Here is a 12,357-nt window from a genome sequence, read left to right on the forward strand (position 1 = left end):
TGCCTTTTCCTTCCCAGCCATTCTGCCTCGCTCTTCTCACGTCCCAGCCCTCAGCAAGGACCAAGGGGACTCCCATCCAGGTGCTGTCACTTTGTGGTGTCACCACTTGTACTAACACCCCACTCACGATACTGGTGCTCTGTTCCTTGTACCCTTGTGTGCCCCCACTAATGTAGCAGTCAGTCTAAAAGATGTCCATGAGAGCCATCAGCTACCAACAGACACCAGAGAAGAATTCTGCAATTAGCAATTCCCCACTCCAACCTTCCCGTTTGCACTTTCTCAGACTCGCAGTGCCTCAACATGACACCGAATTCAGACTTCTAGTACCTGGCTGCTCTCTTCTGCTGCAAGTAAAGATTTCCTTCTGCATCTTCATTCAGGATTTGCCTGCCCTAACTAACCAACCAGAAGAGATGGGGTGTCTTCAGAAACGGATTCATCTCATCAGAGTTGTTCTCTGGCGGTGTCTATACCTGTTCACTGGTCAATAAACCCTTAATTTTTGTTTCTATGCTGGGGCAGAATGACGTATCCTCTCAAGAGGATCCCAAGCCCTAGATATGCAAAAGCACCTTCCTCTTCCACAACCCATCTCATGAACTGCTCTCCAGCCTGAAGTTTTATTTCACAGGTATAACTCTCTGGCATACAAAATTACAGGGTTCACCGGCCTGAGTGAAAACTGGAGAGCAAATAAATCCTTCTTAGTTCTCAGGGAAATTATTTCATTCCCAGCAGCAGGGGAGGCCCCGGAGAACACAGAGAACATGGTCACCCGGCCCTGTCTCCACAGAGTGATGCACATTGCAGCAAAACCCTTCTACTAGTCACCACAAGGATGCGACAGGAACTGAACAGTCACTGCCCTCTGTCACGGGCTCTTTCCACAGAGAGCAGAGCAAGTCCAGCCCGCGGGTCGTGGGGCGGCCGGAGCTCCCGCTGGCTTCGGTCGGAAGCTCCCCCAGCAGGGACCATTAGCAAAACCCTCCCTGATCGCCGGGTGACACAGGTCAGGAAACGCCACCTGGAAACTCGGACGTGAAGCTGAACAGCTTGTGACTGAATGAGGGCATCTCTTTGAGGCACCACATCCAGTTGTGACTGAGATATGGCAAGCGACGGCAAGTGCCACTCAACAAAGGTGGCCAGCAACCATTGAGACGCGGCTTGCACAATTATCAGCACCTGAAGCGTTAAATAAATCACGACAACTCGTTTAACTAAGAGAATGGCATCCACGCGCCTCCGGGCAAATCAAGGCAAAAAGTAGGCAGATGATTTGACCAAATTCACCCAGCCAGAAGAAGCCAGAAAAAACATAAATGAATGTGTGTCCCAATTCCCAGGCCAATGGTTCTGGAGAACCTCGGGCCAGGGCCTTGACGCTCCCAGGATGCTCTCTATGTCACCTTCCACATTGTCCTATCAGCACATGCAAACAGCTCACCTGAATAAATAAAGTGTCCCCAGTTATGTGGGTTTCTTTCTTCTCAGCTGTTGTGTGCAGAGAGCCCAATTATGCTTTATAGCGTATGTGTTTTGTTGGAAATACACAGGGTTCTAAGCTTAACGCAAGCATTTTGGTATAAGCTGAATTTATACCTCACTGATTCTGAATTTTTAAAATGCCTGGAGACAACAGCTACTGCGAAAACCTCCAAGAATCATCAACACTGATCCTCGCACTATCTGATTGCCTTTTAAAGCCATTTTTTATTACCCTAATTTTAGGTCTACAAAATCCACTATTGTCAAGTGTGACGTTCTGCTGACTTCTAACTGTTGGGCCACCCCTGAAGAGCGAGCAGGAAAGCAGCACTTACCTGGGTTACTTTTGGAGGTGCGCACAGGGGTGTAGTGGTTTTTGGAAGATGTCCTGACTGGGGTGTTTTCTTTGGGGGAGGTATCTATGGCCGAGATAGTCTCTCTTTCACAGTGTGCTATTGGGATTGGTCCCTGCTGTCTTAAGATGTCAGCCAGAGCCCTGCGGAGAGAGAAAGAGGGAACGAAACATATTTTCACACAGTAGCTAGAATGGCATTAGGTATTTTCACTTCCACGGTCGCTGTGTGAATCCGGCAGTAGTTGGATTTCTACTATAAACAAGAAAAAAAAAGGCAACAATAACAAACCAAAAAATATACAGCTTAAAAGCTCAGTTTCTTTTTGTGTGTCTGCTGCCTGTATTTATAGGTTCGCCTGGCTATTGTTTAGTTTATCATATGATGGCGCTAATTCACTTCACCCCAGGGTTATGCTTTCTCTCCATCGTTTTCCTTGCGGTCAGCGGCAGCGCAGACGAACTGTTCCCAGTAGCACAAAGCGCTGCCTTCAGACAGAGCCACCGTGAACACGCCAGAGCCCCAAGTCTCGGGCACTGTGATCTTGTATTTACTCAGTTTTACACCAAAACCACCCTGCCCAAGCCAAACTTCTTTAAGATTGAATCAAAACAGGAGTCTGGTCCCCACACTCCTTAAATCCTTGGGGTTTGTGCAAGAAGTTCGATACACAGCAGAGGTGGGAGTGGGATTCCTAAAGGAGAACCAGCGCTCCAGAAGAACACGATTAAACAGTTTTCATGGGTTAATGTCAACACAGCCTTTCAGCTTTTCATCCTTTAGGGGTTTCTTTAATGGTGCTGAGGTCTCTCTGCTATTCCCCAAGAAGACGAAATGTCACACAGTTCAGCTGTATCCAATGTTTTCCCCTTGGATAAGTGGATACTCAAAGACTTTTTTCCTCTGTGAACATCACGGACACAGTGGCACAATGAGAGCGTGAAATGCACTGATCTTCTCAGTGCAGCCACGAGCTCTCTCTTGAGCCACAGGAAAAGGAGGAAAGGGGGTGGCTTGTGTGGATTATAAGGGACAGTGGTGGTTCAAAGATTATAGAGTTTGAAAGGTTCTTTTCTCTTGGCAGAGGGAATATGCCCAATGTCACCTTGGGTACCAAACAAGATGTAAGAAGGAAAAATTCCTTCATTGCCTATTGATGAGAATGATGCTGGTGTTGCTCACATCTACTAGCATTCCTTAAACGCTATAGATTTGGTCTTTCCTCTGAGAAATAGTTTGGGACCTCAGTTCATTCCATTTTCCAAATAATTTCCTCTACAGACTGCTATCCCTGTGAATAATGAATTGCAACACCAATGTGTTCTACAAAAGAAACTCTTGGGAGAGGCTCCAGAAGAACCACAGAATCCCAGAATGTCAGGGGTTGGAAGGGACCTGGAAACTCATCCAGTGCAATCCCCCCATGGAGCAGGAACACCCAGATGAGGTTACACAGGAAGGTGTCCAGGCGGGTTGGAATGTCTGCACAGAAGGAGACTCCACAACCTCCCTGGGCAGCCTGGGCCAGGCTCTGCCACCCTCACCATGAAGAAGTTTCTTCTCCAATTTAAGTGGAACCTTTTATGTTCCAGTTTGAACCCATTGCCCCTTGTCCTATCACTGGTTGTCACCAAGAAGAGCCTGGCTCCATCCTCCTGACACTCACCCTTTACATATCTGTAAACATTAATGAGGTCATTAATGAGGTCATTAAGAGGATTACATCAGTTCACAACCACCTTGTACAGAATATTTTTAACCTTTTTTGACTGCTTATTGTTTGTAGAGAGAGCAGGCATAGAGGCTATAACCTACCATATGAGATGTATATGTGCACAGATACCGACACGTATGGAATAAAGGGCTTGTCACAGGCAGGGACAAGGAGACAAGAGGAGAGATTTTTTAATTTTTTTTTTTGTGCTAAGATAGGATCAGAGAGTGACAAACGTGGCAGCAAAGAGATACTCAACCTTGTCCCATGTCAGGGTTCCTTTTGTTTGCTCCTATGGTCATTCCTGGCTGAAGAAGAGGAGCTAGTATTTGGTGTTCTCCACAAGATGCTGAATTCCCATCGACTGACACAGATCTGTGGGTGCTCACCATTTTTTACCATTGTGCCTGAGGTATCTCACACTGGCCACCAACTCACAGGCCATGCTTGAAATGCGGCTCCTTGCCTGAGGTTGTATAGAACACGAGTGGCAGAAAAAGGACCCTAAGCTGGGCCCTGAGGTCCCTGCCCTGCACGACACCGCTCGGTTCCTCCCGAGCAGAGGATTCGTTCAACCACCGGCGACCCTGATGGCTTTTCTAGGCAAATACCTCCCCACCGCATTATAGAACTTGCTGATTGAGGAGGACGTGGGAAGCTAATGAGGTTTATCTATTTGGCACCAGCATCCGGTACATCCTGCTGCAGACAACACATTTTCTCAAGACAGCAGGTTGGCAACTGAGACCTCAGTACATATCTCCAAGATATATTAAGCATCAGACGACCATTTAATGGTATCTGCAGTACAGGAATGCTAAGAGTCATTTTTCAATCACAGAGATTGTATTAGGACCATTATTTACTAGCCCATAGTGGCTTGGGCTCATTTTGAACACTTGTTGAAGACACTTTAAGTGTCAAAAGTGCAATCACTCAGAGCACAGAGGAAGATGACAGCGTGGATAACACTAAAACACCATATACTGCTTAGATGAATATAACAGAGACAGCTGGGCAGGAGAGGTCAGGTCGGGGATGGTGTGCGCTGGGATGCGGTGCAGAGGAACATGAGGAACTCAAAGACGAGGAAGCGGAGCTGGAGGTGCTGGTGGGATGGAAATGGAAGAGTACAAACCAGTCCAACCCAAAGCTGAGTTTGTTTAAGCTGACAAAGAGATACTAGGAGAGGTCCTATGTCCCACTAATGGGGAGTTGCAAAGGACACAGAGATAAGGCAAAGATGCTGTGATATGGACAATTCCACTGGTTATAAAAGAAAAAAAAAGTCATGGTGTGATAGCAAAACACTGAACCAGGGACCCAGAGAGGCCCAGGGGTCTCCTTCCTTGGAGGTCTTCAAATTCAGCTGGGTAAGGCCCCAAACAACCTCCTCTACCACTGGTCTTGCTTTAAGCAGATGGCAGGGCGAGGGACATCCAGAGGTCCCTTCCAACCCAAATTCTGCTAGATTCTGAGTCTAGGACCACCCTACACTGCAGGTCACTTTGTTTCTCCTGATACTCTTGTCCTTTCTCCTGCTATTATTACTCTCTGAAAAGGGTTTGATATAGTCCGAAGAACAGAACTTCCCGACCTCCTGGATGGACACTTTACCTCCATTCACTAAAAATAATTGAGGCAATTAAAGCGATTATACTCTGGAACGACTGGACACAGTGGGAAGCGCCTCATCCTCTCAGTCATTATCTACCCAAAACCAACCCCTGAGCCTTCTGCCCTCCACGAGGACAAAAACTCCAGGATAACGTTTCAATTTGTGAACAGTTTCTCTGTCCCTTGGTTACAGCCAGGACCTGAACTCACTGATCCTTACCACAAACAAAATATGGCTCGGGTGATAAGAACAATTTTAATCCCTCCTTTGTTTTGCATCCTGAAGGAACAGCAATAAGAGCTTTTCTCTGGGTTAGTTGTTGGTCACAACATCACAAGGACGTGATTTCTAGTTGTCTGCCAGCCCCATGGAAGGGAGGAGACCGGTGCTCCCAGAGGAGCTGTAGAAACCATAGGTGATACTCAGGAAAGCGATCTCTGCCGTGTCAGACTATACATGGGATAAACTGAACATAACTATCAAAAGTGGACCTAGCTCGTAAGTGTATGGGACTAAACCCGAGTTCAGCAGCGCTGAAGGTGTAATCTTCTTATGCCCTAAACACACTGAACTGTGCGTCCTGAGCGCTCGCTCTTTGTCCTCTTCTTTATTGTCTGCGGAAAGGAAAAAAGACTGTTCAGCACCAGCAGAGGTGGAGGAGAAAGTCAAACTTGGATCAACCTGGTTAGTTCCTTGCCAATTCAATCACATTGCTGTGTGTGACCCAGTTTATTTCCATAGAGCACAGAGGGCTGAGTCCCACGCTGCTGGAAGGTCAGTCACTCTTAACTGAGGAAGGATTTGGTGAGTGTAAATCTCTTGGGTACAACTGTCTAACTGTCCACTGCAAAAGCTTCAGTAATAATAGAGAAATAGAGTAACTTGAAATCTTTGGGTCTTGTGTGTGCAGCCATTTGGGCACGATTAGTCTCACGGATGTCAGCAGCATCCTCAACACCTGCACTAGGCGATGAGGCACTTCAGAAATCTTTCTATGACGACACATCTCTTATCTCAGGAAAACAAACCTCACTCGCTGGAACGCGATACCTGTGGCAGCGGATGGAGTAGCCAGAGTTGCGTAACTGCGCAATCGTAGCCTGAGATAACGATTTGTGACAGCTTTTTCATTAACGTAATTTATGTGAGAACGCTAAAGCCTCTTTCCACGTAAACCCAGAACAGACATAGTGACATCAGGGATGTTGTTTGAGACCAAGGCTGGATTAGCAGCACGGGAGAAAAACCTACGGATGTCTTGCGTGGTAGGACATCCCAAAGCAGAGCAGGGCAGGTCCGACTCCCATGTGTGTCAGCAGGGAAGGGGCTCGTGCAACACAGATGCGGAAAGATAAAATCAACAGGCTTTGCTAAAGAGCAAAGAGAGTGAAGACAAGGCCACCTGGGAGAGGGGCAATGGCAGGGAGTGACAGAAACAGAATAAGAAAGTGAGCAGAATGGTATAAAGTGGAGGAAACAGACAGGAACAAACTGAATAAAGACAAGGTAGGGCGGGAAGTCCAGCAGATACGTGGAGGGTGTTCACCTCTCAGTCTTAGCACAGAGATGTGGGAGGGGAGAGAGGAGCTTTCTTTGTGCAATAGGGAAGTAAATCATCATTAATGAGTTTTCAGGCTCAAGGGAGTGATCTTTCCTCTCTACGTAGCACTAGTGAGACACACCTGGAGTGCTGTGCCCAGTGCTGGGCTCCTCATGCGCATCATGGAGCGGGTCCACATGAGGGTCACAAAAGGACTTAGAGCATCTCCTATATGGAGAGAGGCTGAGACAGCTGGGACTGTTGAACCTCGAGAACAAAAAGCTCAGGGGGATCTTATCGATGTGTTTCAACAACAGACAGGACAGTGTAAAGCAGATGGAGCCAGGCCCTTCTCAGCGGTGTCCAGTGACAGAACAAGAGGCAATGGGCACAAACTGAAATATGGGAAGTGCCACTTAAGCACAAGAAGAAACTCTTTTACACTGAGAGTGCTCAAACACTGAAACAGTGTCCCAGAAGGTCACAGAGTCTCCATCGTTGGTGACATTTATAACTGGCCACAGCCCTGGGCAGCCTGATCGAGCTGCCTCTGCTTGGAGTCCAGACTGGTTGACCTCCAGAAGTGCCCCCAACCTCAGCAACCCTGTGATTCTGTAGAGTTTTGTATAGCCAAACCAGTTTGTCCCACTGGACAGCCTCCAGCACCATAAATGAGCTCAAAACACAGCAGAAAGAACACCCACTAGGGAGCTGATCCCAGTCCTTCTAGACCCAGCCTAACACAATGGCTCCAGAGGGCTTTCTTCAGGCTAGGCAATGTCACCGACAGCAGACCCAGGTCCATTTCTGTAAGTGGCTCTCCATACACCGTGAAACACTTCCATTTTCCGCAGCCCCTGTCAGTGCATCAGCATCCTGACCTCAGCAGGTCATGGTGACCTGCTTGTCTCCTGCACCCACGGGCAGAAATCCCTTGCACTGAAGTGCTCTGTGACCCGAAGGAGGAAGGATTTGGTTCATATCAATGAGAAAGCTGGAGGCAGGGCTGGGTCCAGAGTCCACAGTTTCCCTGTCTAGTGCCTCATTCACTGGCTGAGGAAGCTCCATCTGAATAAACGCATGCCTGGCTATTTGGTGGTTCTTTTCAGGACCTGTCTGTGGAAACGCAAAACTCATGTCAGTGCCCCAGGACTGGCAAGGACTTTATGGACTGTATTTGATGGGGATATCTCCAGTCCACATGACCCTCTCCTCCTGGGCTGGAGAGAAAAAAACAACCCAAAACACACAGATCCTGGGAATGTAGGGAGAAGAGATTTTCAGCTCTAACTGATGGTATGAGTGTGGGCACAGGGATCCCTTCTACTGAAAACAAGGGGAGCTTTGGTGACAGCTCCAACAAGCTGGTATGTGGCCTGTGGGACATAACATTGGAGTAGAGAGGTGACGGGAAGTGCTGACTATTTGCAGGTTGCACACATGCAGAACATCCACCAATTGCCTTCTGAAAATCGCCTCTTTGACACCTCATGTATGGGGTGTCACAAAACATAACTGGATGTTCAAAGTCCCTGTGAATTTGGGGAAGAATGGAAAAAGAATGACCAAATGGAACTGGCAGAATACAATAAAAAGAGCAGCATCGGGGTGAACTAAAAGCCTGCTAAAAGCATAGCTGTGATGGAGTTTGTGGCAGAGCTCCAACCAGCTTCAGCACAGCCAGGATTTCACTACAAGTCCTTAAAAAAATAGAGTGAGGTTAAAGACTCCCCTGTGCTCTGTTAGTAACCAGCAAAGAACGAGGCAGTTCGGCTGGGAGGGGCGAGTTATCCACCGCGGAGCCAGCTCCCCGGGAAGGAACAGGTCTCTCCAGGGAGCAGGATTTGTCACCAGCACAGCCGTGCATTATCTGTGGGTTTTCCGGCGCCTGTCCCCAGACCTGCTGCGCCCCTTGTGACATTCCACACACTGACCAGGGCCACGTGCTGCCCTTGACCCAGCGGGGTCTGTGCTGTGGGTCAGATGGGCCCCACACCGCAGCTCCTGCCAGCAGAGGGATGAGCACCTGTGCTGTCCCCGCTATGCGAGCTGTGAAACAGCAGACGGGAAGACCAGTGTCCACCTCCTTTCAGCAGCTGTCCCCATCTCCACTGCCTCCTTGGCATCACCCACAGGGCATGTGTCTGGCCTCATGCTCTGATGGGGTTTAACTGGGGAATCACAGGATCCCAGACTGGTTGGGTTGAAGGGACCTCTGCAGATCCCCCAGTCCAACCCCTGCTCACCAGGGTCACAGAGCAGATCACATGGGTGGGTCCAGGGGCTTTGAATGTCTCAGAGAAGGAGACTCCACACCCGCTCTGGGCAGCCTGGGCCAGGCTCTGGCACCTCCCAGCAAACAAGTTTCTGCTCCTGTTCAGATGGAGCCTCCTGTGTTTCAGTCTGTGCCCGTTGCCCCTCACCCTGGCGTTGGGCACCACTGAACAGAGTCTGGTCCATCCTCTGACACCCACCCTGAGATACTGATCCCATTGATCAGATCCCTCTCAGCTTCTCTTCTCCAGCTCAACAGCCCCAGCTCTCTCAGTCTCTCCCCATAAGATGCTCCAGACACAGGGCTTTAATGGATTACACAAACACCACTGCAGACTGATACATGGAGGGAACACAGGGATGCTGCTACCAACAAACCCCTCTGGCCAGCAGCACCTTCACATGGAAGCAGCTCTGCCACATTAGAGCTTGTTTCTGAAAGTGCTGGCACTTAGCAGCACCCTAGAGACCAACCAGTCCCGGCTGAGCAAAGGAGAGAACTGGTCTCTGCAGCGGCCAGAAACAAAAGCAGCTGGGGAACACTGGAAACAGGTTTTCTCAGTAACCCCAGTGGGCGTGTGGTGGACACCTGTATATGTGTGTATATAGAAGAAGAGGTGGATGCACCCATGTAGTTAAGAAGAGAAAGACTAAGCATTAGGACACCCTTCCAAGAGAGCAGCATTTGTGCACCTGCACCCAGCAGAAGTGAGGAAATGGTCTTTCTCAAGGCTACAAGGAAAAGTCAGATGTCTTCTGAAAAATGTCAATTATGTCAATTATGAGAATTATTTGTGAAACTCCTGGCATCTAGTCCAGCTTTAATGACAAATATCACTGAAAGCTTAATTACGGACGTACTAAGGACCAGATTGTTACCCCAGATGATGGCAGCAGGATGAGGCTGGCAATTTCCTGACTCGCTCTTCTTGGTGAACTCAAAACTAACACAGAGGTGACAATTATATGCATGTATGTGGAAAACATATTTCAGCTGAAACAGAAGTAGTATAAGAGTTAATCTGTCGCTGTGAGCTCATCATCTCTCCCGTCTCTATAACATGAGGTGGAAGCAGCAACTGGAAAGTAAAGCTCTTGTCTTTGGGACAGGTTGTTTAGGTTATGTAGCAATAGTAAATACCAGCAGAGCTTAAAGTGCACATCTTACACAAGTACTTTATACATCTAACACTAATACACAAATTGAATGCTGTGATGTGCACAAGGAATTTACTACAATCACTAAACTCACAACAACTAATGCTATTCCTTTGAATAACTACACAGCAGGTCCAGAAGAGAAACTGTCACATAAAGATCCTGTAATTAAAAAGTTAAAAATCAAGCTTTCCGACCGATGTTTCTTCGCAGAGAGTGGCCAGAGCAAAGGGTCAAGATCCACCTCTAAACCAGGATTTCGGGCGAGTGGCGCGAAGCAGCAGCTCCAGGTCCCAGCACCCCGAGGTGCCGCGGCCCCGCAAGTCAAGGCCAGGCTGCCACCTGCTGTACTGTCACCACGGCTCCGCAGCAGCCGCGTCTCCCTCGCCCACTCCCCCCAACCCGCCTGCGCGCCCCCGCGCTTGAGACAGCGACAGGGAGGCTCTTCTCAATGTGATCCACCCAGCAAACAAAGCGCGAGCGCTGGGGAGATCTGGAGGCAGCGCTACTGTGCGGAAAAGGAACCGAGCGCTGGTCTTGATCGTGGGAAGAAGATCAAACAAAAATAGCAGGTCTTGCTAGGTATTTGACAAGCATGAAAGCCTGCAGGAATGAGGCTAAGAGCTCGGCTGGTACAGTTTTTTAGGCTGCTATTGTTTGCGCTGGGGTATCTGCATGCGCAAAGCCTGAAACAGCGCTTGGGGGATGCGCAGGGCTTGGAAAAACACGAGTGCGTGCAAAGTTTCATGCACGAGGTATCTATTTTGCACCAAATCCTATGTTGTAAGCACAACTAAGAGACTTTAAACTTATTGAAGAAAATGATACTTTCTCTTGAAGAGCCCTGTGACTGCAACAAGGAGCTGAACTACTGCAAAATCTTTATTGTGAAAGAATTCCAGGCTTATCAGGCTGGGTAATGAGACATTTGAGACCTTCATGCAATACAGCACATACAGATCTAAGGAAATACAGATTGCCCATGCGAGTAGGGGCAAAGGCAAGAAAAAAGAACCATGATCTCATTTTCCTGCTAAGTTTCAGATCATCTTGTGTGAAACAGAAGTTTTAAAAGATGTCTGATCTCCAAAGACATGCGGATCAACTGTTAGTTAAGGATATAAGAGCTTACAAAACTAAAAGAAACAGAAGTTCAGAGCTAGACTGGATTCCCTTGACACCTTACGAAGGAGGGTTACTAATAGAAAAAGTTAATTAGAAAGAAGAAAAATATCAAATAAATGGGAATTAGAGACACTGAAATGATTTGGCGAGGGCAGGATGGTTTCTGAGAACAGGCTTTCTTACTGGGAGAAGTTCAAAAAGAACAGAAAAGACCTGGAAGCAGCCGCTGGAAGTCAAGCAGCCTCTGTGGTGTTTGCAAAGCCAGACTCTTTATAAAACAGATGCAGAGAGGAAAGCATGGCAAAAAAAGCAGTTACCAAAGCGTGCAGTGACCAGAGGTTCAGACTGAAGCTTCCCCACTACACGTAAGTGAAGCAAAAGGAGAAATCTTTTGTACAGGTACATGCACACAGATACAAATCCTGCCTTGGTCAGCTGGGAAAGGACAATCCATCCGCGCAAAGTGGACAAGGTCTGGGTCTCCTCCCCGCACTGGAGTTACCCCACAGTACTGGTTTGAAAGAGAAGAACTAGTCATGAGTAACTTCCCTGAGGCCACAAAATTGTGCCGCCTTCTGTTTTACCTTAAGTGAGACACGTGCTTGTGGAGCTCCGTTCTGCGGCTACGAGAGGGACGGGGCGCTTTAGAGAACAGACTCAGAAACTATCAGGAATAAACAATACAAAGCCGGGCAAAGAACAGATGGAAGGCACGTGAGTCAGATGAATGAGACAGAGTGGAGTAAAAAATAAATAATAAATAGAATAAAATGGCAAAGCATAAAAACAAATCAATGGAAAGAGAAAGACAGCAGTGACAGCAACCAAGAAAGCCAATCTTCTGCATGGTCCCTATGGGCAGGTGTGTGTTCACAGCGCTCTCTCCCTGCCCTGGGGAGGGATGAAGTTGGATTGTTTGGCCCAAGGAACACACACCAGCAGAGAGCAGAACGGAATGGGCCAGCTGTGAGCACAGTCTGAGAAACCCGGTCTGGAGAGGCAGTTTCCACAAGCTCCACCGTGAGCCGAGGGGCTGAACCAGCCGCCCTCCCCAGGGCTGCGAGAGATGCAGCCTGCAGGAACA

The 12,357-nt window shown here is 48.2% G+C and overlaps 1 protein-coding gene across 4 annotated transcripts in view; it reads right to left on the reverse strand.

The window, feature by feature from the left end:
• SHISA6 (shisa family member 6) overlaps positions 1–12,357 on the reverse strand; it is a 245,111-nt gene that overhangs the window by 227,323 nt on the left and 5,431 nt on the right. For all 4 annotated transcript variants that reach the window (XM_065034508.1, XM_065034507.1, XM_065034510.1 and 1 more), the window contains exon 3: positions 1,827–1,987. In XM_065034508.1, the coding sequence (XP_064890580.1) occupies positions 1,827–1,987 (161 nt within the window). The remainder of the gene's footprint in view (positions 1–1,826; positions 1,988–12,357) is intronic.

This window comes from Columba livia, chromosome 18 (assembly GCF_036013475.1).
Source record: "Columba livia isolate bColLiv1 breed racing homer chromosome 18, bColLiv1.pat.W.v2, whole genome shotgun sequence".
NCBI classification, from domain to species: Eukaryota; Metazoa; Chordata; class Aves; order Columbiformes; family Columbidae; genus Columba; species Columba livia.